This window comes from Trachurus japonicus, chromosome 15, assembly GCF_045865225.1.
Source record: "Trachurus japonicus isolate A0001 chromosome 15, Traja_1.0".
NCBI classification, from domain to species: Eukaryota; Metazoa; Chordata; class Actinopteri; order Carangiformes; family Carangidae; genus Trachurus; species Trachurus japonicus.
The window spans coordinates 7,751,981-7,771,475 of record NC_140921.1 but is presented as its reverse complement, the minus strand read 5'-3'; the positions used below and the strand labels follow the sequence as shown (position 1 = coordinate 7,771,475).

At 40.9% G+C, this 19,495-nt stretch overlaps 2 protein-coding genes across 3 annotated transcripts in view; one reads left to right on the top strand and one right to left on the bottom strand.

Moving 5' to 3' along the window:
* Window positions 1-200: 200 nt before the first annotated feature.
* On the bottom strand, window positions 201-5,638 carry setd4 (SET domain containing 4). The gene is made up of 12 exons (XM_085801028.1): window positions 5,545-5,638; window positions 5,325-5,420; window positions 4,656-4,693; window positions 4,047-4,135; window positions 3,716-3,952; window positions 2,430-2,489; window positions 2,233-2,362; window positions 1,941-2,115; window positions 1,194-1,272; window positions 799-879; window positions 596-719; window positions 201-486 (listed from the first exon to the last, which is right to left on the bottom strand). The coding sequence occupies exons 1-12, from the start codon at window positions 5,618-5,620 to the stop codon at window positions 301-303; spliced, it is 1,371 nt and encodes a 456-aa protein (XP_085657154.1). The 5' UTR covers window positions 5,621-5,638; the 3' UTR covers window positions 201-300.
* An 801-nt stretch (window positions 5,639-6,439) lies between these two features.
* cbr1 (carbonyl reductase 1) overlaps window positions 6,440-19,495 on the top strand; it is a 176,541-nt gene continuing 163,485 nt past the window's right edge. The window contains exons 1-7 of one of the 2 annotated variants that reach the window (XM_085799389.1): window positions 6,440-6,563; window positions 7,435-7,549; window positions 8,040-8,209; window positions 8,918-9,025; window positions 10,093-10,301; window positions 10,808-10,861; window positions 11,001-11,646. In XM_085799389.1, the coding sequence (XP_085655515.1) occupies window positions 7,437-7,549; window positions 8,040-8,209; window positions 8,918-9,025; window positions 10,093-10,301; window positions 10,808-10,861; window positions 11,001-11,174 (828 nt within the window). In that variant the 5' untranslated portion in view covers window positions 6,440-6,563; window positions 7,435-7,436 and the 3' untranslated portion in view covers window positions 11,175-11,646. Of the gene's footprint in view, window positions 6,564-7,434; window positions 7,550-8,039; window positions 8,210-8,917; window positions 9,026-10,092; window positions 10,302-10,807; window positions 10,862-11,000; window positions 11,647-19,495 lie in introns of those variants that run through there. The other variant, XM_085799390.1, reaches the window with a different exon arrangement.

Below are 19,495 nucleotides of genomic sequence, written 5' to 3'. Positions count from 1 at the left end.
AAAATGTCATGTGTTTCTGTTCAGAAGGGAACAAAAGTCATTTCCTCTTTATGTATCTGTGAGCTTCACTGGGCTCCAGTGATGGTGATGATGATGAGAGCTTCACTGTCCGACTCAGTGTCATTATATAACATGGCTGCTGCTCCGTCAGCACATCTGGAATCAAACCTGGTCACACAGCACATCTGGCCACTGCTGCTGCTGCTGTCAAACCCACAGAACAACAACATGGAGACTCTCCAGCCACCAGTTCAGCCAGCCAATGACCTCGCTTCTTGTTGCCAGAGCAACAATCGGACGTCAGCTCACAGCGTCAACATCAGGTTGGCATGACAACGGTTCGTCCGACTGTCGCCTCATCATCGTCGTGCCTTGCAGCGCCTCCAGACAGCTTCCCAGGATGCACTGCTCCTCCTGCCGCAGTGACCTCACCACGCCGAGCTGCTCCCTGACGGACGGCTCGCATCGCTGCAGCAGCTCCGACATCTAAACACACACACAACACACACACAAAATAACCCGGTCATGTGTCACAGCCCAGGAGGGAAGTTAATGGAGTGTGTGTGTGTGTGTGTGTGTGTGCGTGTACACACACCTTCTCCAGGGATGCGTGTGTGTCTTGCAGCAGCCGCAGACAGAGAGTGTGAGCCGTGCGGACGCTCCACTGCTCCCTCTGCTCACACACCGCCTGGCCCAGCAACACTGCCTTCCACTGGTGACTGTGGAGACATGCACATCTGGATCTCATCTCTCATGTTGCCAAACTCTGCATCTGTGTGTGTGTGTATGAAGACTTACTACAGTGTTTGTGGCGTGGACAACAGTCTGAGAGCCGTCATCAGCCTCCAGCTCGGGCCGTCGCTGGACACAGTGAGATTACTGACAGGGAGGAAGAAGAGCAGAGTCTCATTTTAGATTTATTTAAAATGTATTCAGTTTTGAAGTTAAATAAAGATCAATAAGAATAGAAAATAAAACCCCACTGTGGGATATTTAAACAAAAGATAAAACTTGGCTGAGTTTACAGCCTTTTTCTTTACATTTTACCGGTTTTCAAAAACATGAGGTTGTTCTTTTTTCCTCTATAACATAACACTTCCTGCAGTATTATCATGTCCTATAATTGTTTTGTTTTTTTTCAAAGGTATTTATACCCAGATATAAAAGAGCAGTAACACTAGACAGAGACTCACTGAAGAAGTTTATTCTCCTTGAGGAACTTGATTTTCTGGTTCAAACTCCTGTCGCTTCTTAAAACATCACAGAGCAGCTCTGAGGGATCAGAGAGACAAACAGAGACAAACTGAAAAACATGAAGATGACTTTATGACATGAAAGAATAAAACACCACATGCTTCGGCTCGGACAACACAACAGGGTAGAGTATGTTGAATTAAACAGGTATTAACACTATCAACTAAACATTTTAATACACTCAAATACCTGTGAGAAGAAAAGTTGCTGTGAGACATTAAAAAAAAACAGTTATACTATTCGATCATTTCCCGATTCATATCTTGTGTTTCATGTTTCATGTATTTTAAAAATAATCTAAAAATATATTTTTATGTTTTATATAACGATGCACAAAGTTGAAAAACAACACAACACGACAGGATCTAGTATGTTGATGCAGAAAGTCTGCATTTCAAAATAAAATCAGCACAAAAAATAACTTTTATTTTGGCAAAACTAAAACATTATGGTTCACATTGTGGTTTTGCAGTTTGATCACTCTTTCCTACCTCATATTAAATGTTATATATGAATGTGAATTGACAGGACAGAAAGTTAAAAACTGTTTCACTGTTTCAAAAACTGCCATAATTTCATTAAAAAAAAGTTTGCAGTGTGAATTTTAAATTGAGAAAATATTGAATGAATAAAAAAACAGTTTTTGCTGCCTCAGGGACAAATACACAAGCAATATTTCACCTTACCTGTGTCTACATAGACCACGCTGTGGGGGTTGCCGGGGGCGACAAAGCCATATTCCAACAACAGGCGCTGGTTGTCATGGGAACCGTAGTTGATGAAGGCCTGCTGGTAGCGCAGAGTCCCGGAGACGCTCCTGATCTCATAACATCTGGTCACGTCGTTGAAACTCGCTTTGACCTGAGGAATGGAATATGTTTGATGATGTTTGTGAAAAATTCAACACAATACAACAACAACAACAGTTAGACAGATACACAACGTTGTACACACAGGTGAGTGTGAGTGTGTGTTTACCTGCACGTCCGGCTGGTGGTTCAGCAGGTCCAGGAACGGAGCCAACGCATAAACGTCCTGTCCAGACAGGAAGTCGTTGGACGGGTGGGACATGAAGACAGAGCGAGTGTTGACGCTGCACCAGGCCCACCTGCAGGGAGACACTGTTGAAGTGGAGTGGTGTGTGTGTGTGTGTGTGTGTGTGTACATGCACATACCTCAGGGCTTCGTACGTCAGCACCTCCTCCACAGGTTGACTGAGGAGCGGCTGCAGGGACCTGGATCCAACGACACAGCAGAGTGAAATGTTTTACATATGTACTGTATGTCTTACTCTTTACTTTTCTAAATAACTTTAAATCGTAATCTTGGATTTGCACTGTAAATCCTCTTTATTGTTTTAATACAAATCAATATTCCATGCTGCATACTCATATTTTATGCTCTATTTTAGTCTAGTTTTTATTTTATTAAATATATATTTTTTTTTTCCTCTTCTTATTTCTTCGTTTCTTATTTTGTCTTGCTTTTAATTATATGTTTAAAGTCCCACTCCCGCGACCCTTTTCGGCCATTTTAAAACCAGCTCATTAGCCATGCACATTAGCAATTCACCTCTGGGGGGTGGGCGGAGACTGCGCTGTTTTGCACCCGCCCAGCCACCTCCTCGCACCCCACCCCCCGGTTGCTGACAGCTGGACATTGTACAATTACAGATTCAGCGCATTTAGTGTAAAACTCCACGCTGGGATTCGATCCCAGACTGGAGCATAGTCCTTGCTCACAGTGCAAGCTGCTCTACCAGGTGAGCTATACCTATTATACCTTGGCAGCTGCACCGAGCTGCCAAGCCTTTCACCTCTAAGCCAGATGAAGAACGGGGCGGCAGCTTGTAGCACTAGTGCCCTCCCCTGGAGCTGTGACACGTCAGCTCCAGTCTCCCTGAAACTGCCAGTTTGAGTCTGCCATTGGTTCACAGCAGTTTGAAGGCAGAAAAACTCAGAAATGCAATTTTGCACTTCCTTTTCTGCTGATATGTGCTCTAACACAAGAAAAATGCCACAGGAACATGTGAAAAGCTCAAAAAACACGATTTTCACGGGAGTGGGTCTTTAATGTTTCCAATTGATTTTATGTTTTTGTTTTTTTCCTGTTGGTTTCCAGTTCTTACTGTTAAATGTTTTGTCTTTATGTAAAGCACACTGAGTTGCCCCTTGGTATGAAATGTGCCATATAAACAAAGCTGCCTTGGATACTGACACATGTTGTATGTGTCATACAGATGTGGTGGTTGCATGATGTCACCTGGGGTCTTCTCTCTCTCTCTGATTGTCATTCTAACTAACTAAAACATCCAACAGATACGTTTACACCTCTGTATCAGACGACCATCAGACATCACTAATCCAACACTGATGAGTCACCATCTAACCTCTGACTCATCAGTTCTAGTCTGAACACGCTCTGACACACAAACCTGAACAACCTGTGCGCTGGGTCTCACCTGAAGAAGCCCTGATTGGACGAGTGGAGCTCTCGCACCGCCTCCCTCTGCTCTAAGCCCCGCCTCCGCACGCAGGTGGGCAGAACGGTCATGACGTCGTCTGTGAAGTAGGCGGGGCAGGTGTAGGCGGCGGGCAGCACGTCGATGTAAGGGAGCCAATCAGAGGCCTCTCCTCGGTGCCGCTCGCACACCAGGAAGACGCAGAGCGCCAACAGAGGAGAGAGGCGGGGCTTCCAGCTGTGGCGAGGAAAAAAACAGTGACTCAGTTGACAGTTCATCCTGCAGCATGTTCAATTATATTTTCATTTCACTTCTGTGTCTCTGTGTTTACCTCTGGATGTACGGCCCCAGGTCGCTGCTCAGGACAGTCGAGGTTGTGAGGAGACAGGACTCTGGCAGAGAGATGACGATCTGTCCAGGCTGGACAGAACAACACACATTTAATACTGGGAGGGGGCAATATCTGAAAGTTAATTCTCAGCTATCAGTATGTGCCCCCTCCTTAAAAAACAAAAATCATCAAAAAGATCTAAATCAGTTAAGCTTGAATAACATTGAGCATTAAATACCTCAGTAAATTAACTAATCAAACATCTAAAACACTATTTATACTGTAAATGAGTTGGAAAATAACAATTCCTTATTGGTGACTTGTATGAACAGAGCAAAAATAAATATGCAACTCTTTAAAATCAAAAGGAAAAACTGTATAAAAAAAGAAAGAAAAAGAAAAAAGAAGTAGATAAAAATGATTAATGCATAACAACAAACAGGGACAAAAAAGGCTTTAAAAAATAATCTTTTGACTAAAGTTTATTTCTATAAAATCACACACAGGTGCAAAATATGTTTTTTAAAAAAAGCATGAATTACCCCGTAACCTACATTACCTACTATGTAATCAAATACATTGTGTTAATATGTGTGTTTAGTGTGTTACCTTTATAGCTCTGAGTGTCTGCAGCCCTCTGCCCGTGTCTGTATGGAGGAACAGGACACACACACACACACACACACACACAAAGCTGAACAGGAGTTTTGCAGTTGGAGTGAAATCTAATAATATTTGCACTTTTGTTTATACCCCATTTTTTCCCAATACCTCCTAGCTGCTTGCAACAATAATTCCCAGTAATATAATCAATCGATTAGTATGACCTGGAGCTGTTTATGGATAAGTGGGCACAGGCTGAGGAGCCTGAGGGGTCGGCAGGTCCTGGGACAAATAACTGTTAATATTTCTTGTTTGAAGATTTGAGTCAAAATAAAAATGATCCTAAAGTGATAAAAACAAAGAGACACAATGTGACTACAAATGAGGTCGGGCAGCGTCTCTTTCAGTCCGGTAGAGCTCTGTAGGAGGGGGGTCAGTGGGGGGTCTTTGTCTCATAATCCAAGTCTGGATCCAGATAAACATAATTTAAGACTATAAGACCTTTGGTGCCTTTTTTATCTGACGGGACTGGATTCATTGTTTTTTAAGACCTGCAGATTCTCTGTTTATATTCTGCAGGTGTTGCAAACTGAAAACACATCTGATTATCAAACTAACGCACTAACGAGTGTGCTGAGTTTATATACTGTATGTAGGACAAACAGAGAGTGGTACCGGTGAAGTGTGCCGGCTGCAGCAGTGTGGAGGTGAATCCTCTCTGGTGGAGAAACTTCATCAGCTTCACATACGGCAGCTGGTGACACAGAGAGACTGAAGAGACAGAGAGAGAGACAGACGGGTGATGGAAGAGTCCAGCAGGGAAACCAGTGAGCTACAGGCGTGAATCAATTTTTAAAAAACAACTAACAATACAGATGTTACATTTTTTATATACCTGTCTGGACAGCGCCTTCACATTTCTGCCTCCTCTTCCTCGCGGCTCGTCCCGGTCGACGGCTGCAACCCCTCATGACCCAGACTGAACCTGTCAAAAAACACAGAAACTCACAATAAACAACTCTGCAACATTTGATACTGAAACTGTGATACAACCACAAATATCTTTCTGTGTCTGCTACTTACAATCATGTGTACTCAGTTCCCGGTTTATTAGGTACACACATCACATTTATGTCATTACTCCATACATGCATCATCTCATGAGCATGAGATGGAAAATCAACTGTTGTAGTGAAGCCAAAAACACAATATAAAATGTGTGTTGAAGCAGTAGGACATGAAGGATGATCACAACATTCCTGTTAAAATATCCTATAGATATAAAATGATAATGTATTGATAAAAGTGGAGCTTCCCAAATAAGTATTTATGTAAATTAACACAATGGCACAACTAAAAGTTTAGGTTTGCTCCTCGTTTGAGGTTTATTATTGAATAACCCATGTAACGCTTGTTGTCACTAGGACAGTAATTCACCGACTCTCCATGTGATGCTCTGCGGGGCAGGTGAAGCCCTGCCCTGGGGACAACAAACACCAGACACCGGTCGGTTGATCTTATATCAAACTTCACTGGTGCAATAGAAACCCCTGGCTAATATGGACAAAACACCCATAACGCACCGCGCTGGGAGCAGAAATCTATTGTTTATTTATCGGTGTATATACTATCGGTGTAATAAAGTGAAAATCTTAGTACATTACCTAAAAAGTGATCTTAAAAAATTGGATAATGTGTCAAACCCTGATCCTACGCTGCGGCTCCTCCATGATTACGTTCCGAACTCACGTGGGTCTGTGTGTTTTGTTTCCGGGTTTGCGCAGTGAGGCTGCGCAGAACTCCTCCCTGCCTCCAGCCGCCGTCTTCCGGCTTTGTCCCGCAGAGCTTCACTCCTCTCCGCAGCAGCAGCCGCAGCTCCTCCGTCTCTCCGCTCCACAACTCCAGCAGCTCTCGGTAAGGAACCTCCAGCCTGCTCGTATATACAATAATGACGTAAATATAAAAACGTAAATAAAAGTTTCAGATTTTTTATAAAAACAACTCTGTAGCTTTAACCGTTCGGTGCAGCCACTCACTGTTATGCAACTGTTCACAAATGTTATGAAAAGCAGGTGAAAGGTCCATGACCATGCAAAAGCTAAAATTAATGGTGAAACCTGCAGCTCTTAGTATTTCCTCATGTCCTAACCTTTAATATGCATTTACCTTCTACAGACATAATAATCCTGCATAAATCCATTAATAAACGCGTTGTGTGGATGTTTGCATAAGTTGCTTACTGTGCACTTTCTTGAATTTTTAATTTTTGATTTGTTACAACTAAAATTTCATTTTGAACTTACACTCATTGGACTTTTCCTGCTTCTAGATCCAAATATTAATGTTTAAAGCAGAATTTTTTCATTAAATCCACAAACTGAATATAAATCTTCTACTTTCAATGCTAAATTTACAGTTATAAATACTTATTTCTATTTTTCACAGTTCTTTTCTAACTTTTTTTCACTCAAACTGTCACCATGACTCAGCAAATTGAATCTATTTTTAAATCAGATTCTCCCATTGAAACTGTCACCATGACTCAGCAAATCTAATCTCTCTTTCAATCAGATTCTCCCATTTAGACTGTCACCATGACTCAGCAAATCTACAGTAATCTATCTTTCAATCAGCTCCACTACATAGCTGATTCCTGCCGAGTCAGGGTTTGTTTGGACAAAACTGTGGAAGTCTCTGGAAGTTTCTCCTGTCTCGTTGCGTGTTATCATTGTGTATCTACTCTCTGTTTACTCCACTCTAATTGATGTCTCCAATCTCCAAACAGTCATGTCCACCAAGGTTGCCATAGTAACAGGCAGTAACAAGGGCATCGGCCTGGCCATCGTCCGAGCGCTCTGCAAGCAGTTCCAGGGAGATGTTTACCTCACCTCCAGAGACGTGTAGGTGTCTCACCTGGTTGCACACCTGCACCAGAGGTGTCACAGAAACCAGGCTTAAAGGGATAGTAACATTTTTTTAAAGTGGGGTTGTATGATCTACAAATAGCCCCTAAGTACTTTAATTGCAGAAGAAGACTCTCTGCACTCCTCCTGTTAGCAACGCCAGCCCATAGCCCTGCCCAGACATTTACAACATACATTGTTGTGAATGGACCCAAAGAAACGGCCTATTTTCGTGGCCTAAAAGAGGTTTTACCTGAAAAAAAAAAATACAGTTCCATTGTTCGCTATAATATATTGCTAACGGGAGGAGTGTAGAGAGTCTGCTGCTGCAATTAAAGTACTTAGGGGCTATTTGTAGATCATACAACCCCACTTTAAAAAAATGCTACTATCCCTTTAAGTCTGTATAATTATAATAATATGAGTAATTCATAAACACAAAGTTAAATAAAGTTAAAGTGAGGTGTCTGTGCTCCTGTCTTTTCAGCGGGCGGGGTCAGGAGGCCGTGGAGTCTCTGTCCTCTGAGGGACTGAAGCCCATGTTTCACCAGCTGGACATCAACGACGTGAGCAGCATCACCACCGCCGCCGCTTACTTCAAGAACAAGTACGGAGGAGTGGACGTCCTCGTCAACAACGCCGGCATCGCATTCAAAGGTATAAAAAAAATATGTGATTATTATAACTCAGGTATCAGTTTTCAGTTTTATACCTGGATTAGTATTCAACACATGCTGGAGTATAATTTCCACCATAATTGCGATTAGTATCAGGAGTATTAATAGTTGTGTTGTGCAATTTATATTAAAATGACATTTATCATGTCTGTAACTATATACAAACTATACATATGATCGTTAATATTATTATAATAAATATTATCATTGTTCTAACACACACCGATGCTTCCACATTATTCACCAATTACTGAGTTAAATTATTTCAATCACAGCCTCTTTTATTCCCATTGAATCCATTATTTTCTAATTTAAATAAAACTAAAAGAACATGCTCAGTGGCACTGGCAACAATATGAAAATGTCACAAAACCATTAGACTAAATAAAATGGATTTAGCTCGGCTTAATAACTTTGATTATTTGCCTGAATAATGGAGAAGCTGAGGAGGCAGAGACTAAATCACAGGCTAAAATAAAAACCCAACGCCTGTGTTTGTTTAAACTCTGAAGGAAGCAGCACTCGACTCGACGCCGTTCAGACGCCACTTTAAATGCAAAGCAAATCAATCAGCGCTGCGTCCAAATCAGCACGGTTAATTTGAGAGTGTGTTTGAACCGGGGTGCTTCAATTTGCGCCAAAGGAAGTGACAATTACACCATGCCAACGACGCTCTCTCTCTCCTTAGGTGCAGACCCGGCTCCTTTCGACGTCCAGGCGGAGGTGACGCTCAAGACCAACTTCTTCGCCACCAGAGACATGCTGACTCAGTTCCTGCCGCTCATCAAAGCGGGAGGTAAAGACACACACACCTGGACTGAGTGTTAACAAAAAATCCAGATGTGTAATAATAACAGAGATCCTCTACTACAGCGGTTCTCAAACTTTTTCAAGGAAGGACCCCTAAACTGACACAAATTAGACCACGGACCCCCCATTGGACAACATTTTGGAGAAAAAAAACCCCAGAAATACACAAATATTTGTTCTGAGGCTGAATTTTCTGGAAAAAAATGTGGTAAAATTTTGATAAAAAAGTTGGGGACCTCCTTTAACCCTCTCAAGGACCCCTGGGGGTCCCTGGACCCCACTTTGAGAACCACTGCTCTACTATGACAAGATGGCTCATTACAATGATATGAAATACACTTCCTGTCTCCTAAGTGGGCTGATACATACATATATAATATATCATAAAGGAATTAAATGAGATAACAGACAACAGGGGGCAGATTCACAGCAAAACCTCTCCCCCACCCCCCAAAAAATGCTAATAAGGCAAGAAAATAAACTTTCCAAAGGTGAATAAACAAATAAAGACACAAAAATTAATGAATAGATGTCACATGACATCATGTGATTGAGTCAACAAGGCTTCTACCACTTTCTGCCCCTTTAGACATGATAGAAAACTTCTCAAAAAGTGAGCTAGTTATATTTTCTTATGATAACATAAATTATTTACACAGCAAACAGTTACTGTATATTTAGCACTATTAGTTATAGTGGCCGTTGGCGAATGTTAGTTGACGTTACCTCTGTGCCAAGTCTTGTGAGAGTGTGTTGTTGAGACAGAGACAGGTCTGGAACAAAGTTCATTTTCTCCTCATTTGTCCGTCAGCATTCAAAATGTTCAGCAGAGATGTGAAAAATGAGTCCAGTATTTACTCCAGTGACGATGTGGCGAAAGAATCGTCCATAATCTGTGTTGACGTGCACTTCTCCCATTGGAGTCTACTGTATAGAGAGCCACAGCAGAAGCAGGAAGTAACGCTCGCCATGGGACTTTAATTTGAAAGAAATCTCCATGTAAGTGAACGTGAAAATTTTATTCACCACACTGACATGGCTCCTTCTCTTCAGGTCGTGTGGTGAACGTCTCCAGCTTCGTTGGCTCCCGCACTCTGAACCAGTGCAGCCCGGCCCTGCAGCAGCGTTTCCGTAGCGACGACATCACAGAGGACGAGCTGGTGGGACTGATGCAGCAGTTCGTCGACAAGACCAAGACGAGCGAGCACAAGGCGGCCGGCTGGCCTGAGACGGCGTACGGCGTGTCCAAGACGGGGCTGACGGTACGATGTGATGATGAGGCAGCCTGTCTGCAGAGAGTCAGCTGGTTGTTGTCATGAATACTTCCGCTACACACTGCAAAAACTCAAAATCTTTCCAAGAATATTTGTCTTATTTCTTGTCAAAATGTCTCATTTCTAGTCCAAACTAATCTCTTTCCATTTAAAATAAGAATCATCACCTAAAAATGTACTTGTTTTAATCATCACCTAAAAATGTACTTGTAACTTGTACTTGTTACTTGTAGTATCTGCCAGTGAAAGCAAGTTTTTTGTGCTTAGGAAGAAAAACTTGCTCCACTATCAGATTTTTCTACTTATTTCAAGTGAAAATATGCTTGAAAGAAGTAAAAACTGTCTAAAAACAAGCTACTTTTTATGTGATGAGTCTTATTTTAAGTATAATGAGATTTGTTTTGACTAGAAATAAGACAAATATACTTGGTAAGATATTTGAGTTTTTGCAGTGCATTGACCGTGTGTGTGTGTGTGTGTTTGTGTGTTTTCAGACTCTGTCCATGATCCATGCTCGTCGTTTGTCCAAGGAGCGACCGAATGATGGGGTAAACTCTGATAAAAAGTTATAAAAATGATGTCAAATGGGACTTAATATGTTTTTTTAATATGTATTTTAATTTATTGTTGTGTGTATTATCATTGTAATCATCATTATTATTATTATTATTATTATGATTTCCTCAGATCCTGCTGAACGCCTGCTGCCCTGGGTGGGTGCGCACCGACATGGCCGGTTCCAAAGCCCCCAAGTCACCAGACGAGGGCGCCGTCACCCCGGTCTACCTCGCCCTGCTGCCGCCCGCAGCCACCGAGCCTCATGGGAAGTTTGTGTCTGACAAAGAGGTTCAGCAGTGGTGAAGGGGTTAAAGGAGTGTGTGGGTGTGGGGTGTGTGTGTTTGTGTGAGTGACTGAAAGAATGTCAGTGTTTCTACTAAAGCACTAATTTACCAAAAACTCAGCCTGAATCAGATCTTTTCCAACAGAAACACGACCAAACAACAACAACCATGTCACACAATCTCAAAAAACATTATTATGACATTAAAGTGTTTGTGTGTGTGTATGTGTGTGTGTGTATGTATGCTTGATTAACTGCTACAATTATGATGCATTACTCTTTCTAGATGCTGGTGTTTTTGATTAAACTCCACATTGCTTTGTTTCACTTTGCCTTCAGGTGTATAAACATTTTTATATTTTTACATTGAAAGAAGAAACTTTGCCTTTTCAATTGAAAAAGAAAAACTAAATAAAATGTGTCTTTGGCGAATATGATCCTTTTACATTGCCTTTATGTCAAAAACAATAAACAAACTTCAAAATCAAGAAATACTGATGGTGGTTTATGTTTTTTAAAACATATATACACTATTCACAAAAAGTTAAGGATATTTGACAAGAATGTCCCTAAAAGTTCATGCTACAGTGATATTCTATCATGAAAACAGGACTTTTAAGTAGAAGGTGGTAAATGGTAATTTCTTTATCTCGAACAAAAGCTAACAACAGTTGTGGCTATAGCACAACAAAAATCTCAATGTCTCAATAACTTGATCAATTTGATCAAAGTGTTGTCTTAGTGTCATGATGTCAAAATGTTAATATCGTGGAGAGGAGAGGGAGAGAGAAGAGGACTGTATAAATTGTCATTGAACCAGAACATTTATGGTTCAATGACGACTGAACCACTAATTCAGACGGTGCTTGTGATTTTTGTGATTAATCACCTTGTTAGAGAACAGCATGTTATTCAATAAGGACTGAAACATTGAACAATTGGACATGTGCATTCAAAAGTTTAGAGAAGGTTAAATTAAGTTCACCTGTAAAGGTTATAGTGCATTTTAGGTGCATTCTGAAATTTAATCCAAACGCCAAACATCCCTAACTTTTTGTGAGTAGTGTATATAATGGTACATACAATGCACAGTATAATGCAATGTAAGGCAGCTGTATTACATTTTATAGTGCATAGTGAAGTCAATTTTTTTTTTAATTTATTATAAATGATGATGAAAGGCACAGATTTACAATAAAAGAGAAGAGAATGTAGTTGGATTTTGAGCTAATTATAATTCAAAATAGCAAAGGTGCAGGGAAACAGTACAGGATTATATATGATTCATGTCAAATACGAGTTTTTTTAAAAAAAAAAGCAATGTTAAGATAGTTATGTTGAGATAACTGAGGGTGAACCTGTCGTCACCTTTACAACTCTCAGCTTCTTCTTTTCTTCTTACGACCCCTCATCTGATGTCGTTTCTCTTAGATTTAGTGTTTCTGACATTTTTTTTTATGTCGCTGGGGAGAAAAAGCAGAGAAATAATCAGCTGTGATTGGTTTCCATGGGAACGTCTGAGCTGTAAAGGTCAAGTCACATGTAGGTTTTTTCCTGGCAGTAAAACATTTAATAGTAGAGCACTCACCTGGTAATTCTGCTTTATGGACACGTTTATGGAGAGATGTTATCACACACACACACACATGATAAATAACAGCCTCCTTGAAGCATTAGCCGTTAAATGACACAAACATGACACTATTTATGAGTCACATGTGTGTGTGTTTGTGTGTGTTGTTGCTGCACAGCACATAGAAACCTTCAGTTAAATCTGACCTGAGATCAGTCATGTAACATGTTGTAGCTCTGCTGCTGCAATTTCAAAATGCTAATGTATGAATCTTTCTTATCTTCCATCATGTTTCTTGGTAAACATGGTTATAGACATGAAGTGTTGTTGCAGCTTTGCTCCTGCTCTTTTTTTCTTTCTTTCTTTTTTTACCAATATCATTTATTTCACTGTAGCCAAATGTAATTTTGACTCTGCCCTGTGGTGTTTTTGTATCTTTATCCATCTCTGAAATGTGTTCGATATATAAGCCTGGGTTTTTATATCTTCCTCTACTGGCCTGAATGAAATCCAAATGCCCAGAGCTCTTGTTAATACCAAGTGCAAAGAAGGTCAGGGACCAAAAACCTCATTCATATTGTTTTGTTTTTGTTTTGTTTTGTTTTTTCCATTCTGTAGTGATAAGAGCACGATTTGTACAAAACTCTTCCTGTGGAAATCCAGATTTTTCTGCTTTATCTCTCACGTTTCCCTCTTTGTCCGTTTTAATTCTCAGAGTCAATAACAGAGTATGGGCTGTGTAAGAGCTTATATATGCTGTGTGTATGTGTGTGTGTGATGGTGGGAGTTGTAGTCCTGTCAGACGGCAGTAAAGCCCTGATTACCTTGTAGATAAAACAAATCCATGCACTGAGAGAGAGACAGAGAGCAAGAGATGATAATCCTCTAATCCCTGCTGCCTGCCAAGGGAAACCCCATCACACGCTTGCTTTGATAATCACAGTGACCACGGTTATCATCGGCTGTAATTGCTGCATGAGCATTATAATTACTTTATTGATCCTGGAGTGGGGAATTTCCCCCGAGCTGAAACCCAACAAGTTGATACAATATAGGTCCGTGATCGATAACCAGCAGCGTCCACATGTAGCACATAATAGGATCTGAGGGGAGCTGCTTTCACTCATGACTGCTTCTAATTGACCCCAACTTCAGCTGCCACTATGTATTTAGCATAATTGATACTTTGTTTGATGATAAATAGGTTTAAATTTCTCTGTTTGTTTGGGCTTTGTGGGTATTTGGGTGTTTTTCTGCAGAAATGGATCCACCTTTATTCATATGGAGAGAATAAAAGTTGATGCTGAAACATCAGGCTGGTAGAAAAAGTGAAGTAAACTAAACTCTGAAGTGGCCCCATGTGGGCTGAATTAACACGGCAATCAGAGTCAGCCTTCTCCTTCTGATGGACGTGCTGATAAAGCTGATGTTCTCATCTAAACTCCATATGTACTGTAATTATTCTCAGTGTGAGGGCTCAGGATGGAAAAGAAATGATTCATGAGCTGGTTAGAAACTGTCACATGAGCTGGAACCAACACACACAGGCTGATATACATATAAATAATATATCATAAAGGACTTTTAAGAATTAAATGAGATGACAGACAACAAAGAAGCAGATTCACAGCAAAACTTCTTCCAAAAATGATGCTAAGTAAGGCAAGAAAATCAACTTTCCAAAGGCGAATAAACAAATAGAGACAAAAATGAATGAATAGATGTCACATGACATGATTGAGTCAACAAGGCTTCTATACACGTTCTGCCCCTTTAGACATGTTAGAAAACTTTTCAATATTCAATTGAAAACTCATAATTTACCCCCAAATAATAAAGGAGAGTTCAGTAAGGAGGGAGTTTGATAGTCCGGTCAGACAAACATGGTCTGGTGACTGATCTCCATGTTTGACTGTGGTGTAAAATGACTTGTAATAGGCAATAGACAGTGATTTTCTGTTGTTTACAGGAAAAGAAGAATTTAACAGCAGTTTCAAACCGGTATCATACTAAAGGATTTTTCAGGACTTTCATTCAGAAAGTCTGTATATTCAGGAAGTTGCATAACGCACACCCTTAGCTCCACATTTAACTCACACATCAAAGATATTAAGATGAAATTGATCTAATAAGGTTGGTGTAATATAGATTCTCATTAACCACGTCAGTTGGATTAATTTAAAAAGGGTATGTATGGATTGTGTTTGAGCTTTAAGCAGATGTTCTGCCAGTTAGATCCTGGTACACCTGTCGCTCATTTTCCGAGCACAGTGACTGGTATTTGATATCTAAATCTAAATCAGATATTCAAAACACAAAGTCCAAACACATCATGTATAACTTTGCATTTCTATAGAACTTCTCTAACAAGCTGATGATCCCCCTTGGGCGCCACTTTCTGATCAGCCGCCCATTGTAAAGGACACGTAATCAATTAATCAATGACTTTTACTTTACCAATAAACTGCAAGCCAATCAAAAATAAAACTTGTGGGTCTCCATTGTTGGGGAAAATCCTCCAGCATCAGAGTGCAACTACAGAATTAATTGATTACTTTAACGATTTATTAGTTTCTATTAAGTTTGCAGTTATAAAGGTCAGTAAGCCGTTAACAAAGGATCACGAGTTTCCTGTCTTTATTCCTCTGTGTGAAAGGAGGCGTCTTCACTCGGCCTCGGCGGCTGCAGAATAATCACAATAGTTGCTGTGACTTTTCTAATAATCCTCGGGCAGCCGGCTGTTGTCCTCTTTGATCAGTTCTCCAGGCAGCAGCCACAGACACTAATCCCACAAATCACCACAATCTTGTCTCAACATTAAAACTTAAGCTTCTTAACACTTTCCACAACTTTTCTTTGCAATTCATCCTTTTGTTCCATCACAGTCTGTCTGGGGGTTATTTGGCTCCTCCAGGGGGTAAATCCACCTGAACTCTAATTATATTTACATTTATATTTATATTTGGAGCTCGATAACCTTTGTTCCCTGTCAGAAGATTCGACTCGGACTGTGGAGCCAGACGGATGAAAATCTTGTGAGAGTAAGACCCTTAAAAGACAATAAAGCAAAACGATTGTGGATATGAAATTGTTCTATCCTGACCTCGGACCTTGTGTCTCTTTATAACACTGGACTCACAACTGTTGTCGGCATCAGATGCTGCAACAGACGACGCTCTAATCTTCACCTAGAACAGACGTCCTGACCTCTGCACAGTCTCTTTAAGTTCAGTCGGAAGAATTAAAAAACTATGTTTGTTTGTAACTGTGTGTTTGTCCTTATAGCAGCAGAAGAACTGTTTTTTATACCATCATTAAAACAGTATGGACAATTTTCAACCAGATGGATGAGCTTTGATCAATACCAATGACCGAAATCCTCTGGGAGCAGGATATTGAGAGTATGGAAGAGGATTAGGGTCACATCATCATGTGATTGTTTTTATTTTTCTTTAATCTTCGAATGAGGCTTCAGTGCAAACATGAAGTGGACACGACTGCCTTGGTTGAACCCCAACAGGACCAATCAGAGGCCTTTTTCTGTGTCCACACTGAGGATAAACAAATCCTCTTTAGCTCATCCCCTTGATCATATTTGAAAACATTCACGTATATTGTGTGTATGAATATTTTAGGAAATCTTTTGTTTGTGTTTATTTGTAGAATAATATGTCCAAATGTTGCTGTTTGTGTGATTCATCACTTCAGGCAAGGATCTCTCTCTCTCTCTCTCTCTCCCTCTCTGTTGTTGCAGTTCAGACCCTTCACCACTAGGTGTCAGTAATGCACTACATCTACATTATGTCTCTGCAGAGATTCTCACAGATTTTTTTTTATTTTTTTTAAACCTTCTCCCTCTCTGCATTTGGTGTCTCAGCATGATCGTCCTGTTTTCCCTCTCCTCTCTGTTTCTCTGTTAGCTGAAGTCAAATGTTGATTAGATAGAATAAATACACTCAATGTGGCTGGTGTGTGAGTGTGAAGAAGCATCCACTGTAGTGTGTGTGTTTTCAGGGGTGTGACACCTGCACAAGGAGGAACATGTAGGAGTTGGAGTTGTTTTAGGTCAGTAGCCATTTATAGGTAGAGGGATTGTTGGTTCATGTTTGAATTTAGCTCATGTTAGGTCGAGGCTAGGGTTAGTGATTGAATGTCAGATTAAATGTCATTTTTATATGTCAGGGAAGAAATCCAAGTCTATGAAATGCATGATAACAAAAGCAGAAACTCCTGCTGTTGTGCTATTTTGTGTCTAGAACTATTAAATGTTTACGTTCAGTCAGTTTTTTTTGATTCTCTCTTCTCTTGCATGGACGTAAACAGAGGCATCAAAGTCAGTGGCTGCGACACGGTGGGAATGTTGAAGTGAAATCATCTGTCAGCTCTACAGGAAGGCAGCGTGTCCACTCCAGAGACCTGTCCTTACAGGACCAGCTCCTTATTGTCCGGCTTTGTAATGGAAAAGGACACCGTGCTGCCTTCAGATACGACCGAGTGTCATTTCAAAAGGGAAACAGTTTTTTCCTTTTTTTTTTTGTACAACATCAGCAGGGGATGCACTTCATTGTAAAAGAGACAGCAGGGAGGAGCAGGGAGGACATGTTCAAACAACAGAGGGAAGCTGCAGTAAAAAAAAACCCCCAAAAATCAAAAACACCTCCACCTAGTGGCCAAAGGAGGGAAGTGACGCATAGTTTATTGTGTTTCTGAGCAGACGAGTGCAGAGAAAAATCGTGATGCAATAAAAATGTGATGCTTATAATGTATTATATGAATTCTAATAATAGTCATCATTGTCACCATCAGTAAGAAACAAATACTTCCTCTACCTAACTGAGGACATCATTGTTACCATGGCACTTTTTTTTTTTTCATCGGTTATGTTTTCATGGTTCATCTGAAAATGTGGAGGCAGCTCAGTGTTTGTTGTTTTTTCTACAAAATGGAAACTCGCTGCACCCACAGAGTTTTAAAGGTGACACTTCCCCTCCGGCCGTGTGGCTCTTCTTCTTTTGCAGCAGTTAACTCTTCAGTCACAGACGTGTGATGCCTCCTCCCGCCGACATCCATCCTGAACACAAGAAAAAGGCTCCATGTTCTTTGACCTATCTTCTTTAAGTTTCTATAATTGATATTTCATATTAGATTATATCTAATTATCATATGCACATGAAACAGGTCAGTAACCCTACAGAGTTATTAGCCTCTTGTAGCTTTGTAGAGCATTTTAGCATCTTCTCACTCAGGAGGACTCATTTCATAATTTGGTGTTTTATAGTTTGAAACCCACTTTATTATATTTCACAGCATCACTCATCCTTGCTATAATACAAATATGGACAAACACGCACTCAATCACAAGTTCAAGCCTTAATAAAACGTAAACAGGTGAGTTGTCGTCGTACAGTTAACGTTAGCCGCCTCTAGTGGCCATTTGAGGAACTACAGCTTTAACCACAAATGCATCAACTTCATTTTCCAGGCATGGGGGTTGCAGCCAAGGGGGCAGTTGTCGGTCTGAGAAGTGAAGCTCACTTCCGCGTTCAAAAAACTGCAATCCCCTCGGATTCCTCTGGGGGCTGGTGTCAGAAGGGAGCATTCCCCATAGACCCCCATGTTAAAATCGCCGACTTTACATCCTCAGTAAACATGATCAAAGCCTGTAGTCCATGAGCCAAGACCCCAAAATTGGCCTCCCGCAATCGAACGGGTGGGCAATTTCTAGTTTGTTTTTTTGACTTGGTAGACATCTCTAGTGAACAGTTTGGCATGATAACCATTGCAAACAGGTAGCTTAGTGGTGGTTATCATGTGTTGAATAGGTGGACCGGTAGAGTGGAAACTTGAAAACTGTGTATAGCGCTTGTTCGGTATTATGCTGTTTGTTGACCACTCAGTGCCTAAATCACTTCAAGGATGTTTTTCCCTTTTATCAAGACCCTACTGTAATAATAACAGACTCACCTCAGGAATATGTGAATGAAAATGTGATAAAAATTAGAACATACACATGAAATAGCCAACGTTTTTAGAGTGTTTTACTTTTCATGCAATAACAAGAACAAACAAATATTTTTTTACACAATTAAAATCAACTAAAGAGCTTGCACCTTCTGTCACAAATAATGTGGAGCATACTGCCAGTACAGTATTTCAAGTGTCCCTCTGTCAACGACCTACGCCTGGCCAACAGCCTGAACGAGTTCTACTGCCACTTTGAAAGACAATGGGACAGACCTGATATCCCCCACACCTCCGACCACCAGCCATCGATCAGCAACAGCTCCTCCACACCTGGATCACCTACACAGCCCCACACCCAAGTGCCACCCTCCCCCACACCTCTCACACCTCTCTCCATCATAGAAATCAAATCAAATCAAAGAAGGAGAGGTGAGGAGACTGTTTAAACGGCTGAACCCGTGCAAAGCTGCAGGCCCAAACTCTAGCCGTTTTCCTACTAACATCAGCGGGTCGACGCAGGTTTTTTAAATGCGGGTCGACCCGCTAACAATCGGCATTTGGCTCCTTTCCCATTGACCAAAATGAGCCGGGTCTGTCTGTCTAACCCCCGCATAAACCAGTCGCCCCGCTTTCATTCGCAGTGCGAGAAACACCGTGTCATGCCCCCAGCCGCCCGCCACGGAGGACAGCGAGTCTGCCGCGGCCGCCTTATGATGGACGTCCGTGGCACAACATGTCAGTTAAACAGACTGTTGCTTCTTTTTTTTCAATCTTTTTTGGTCAGTGTTCTTTGATCTTTAAATC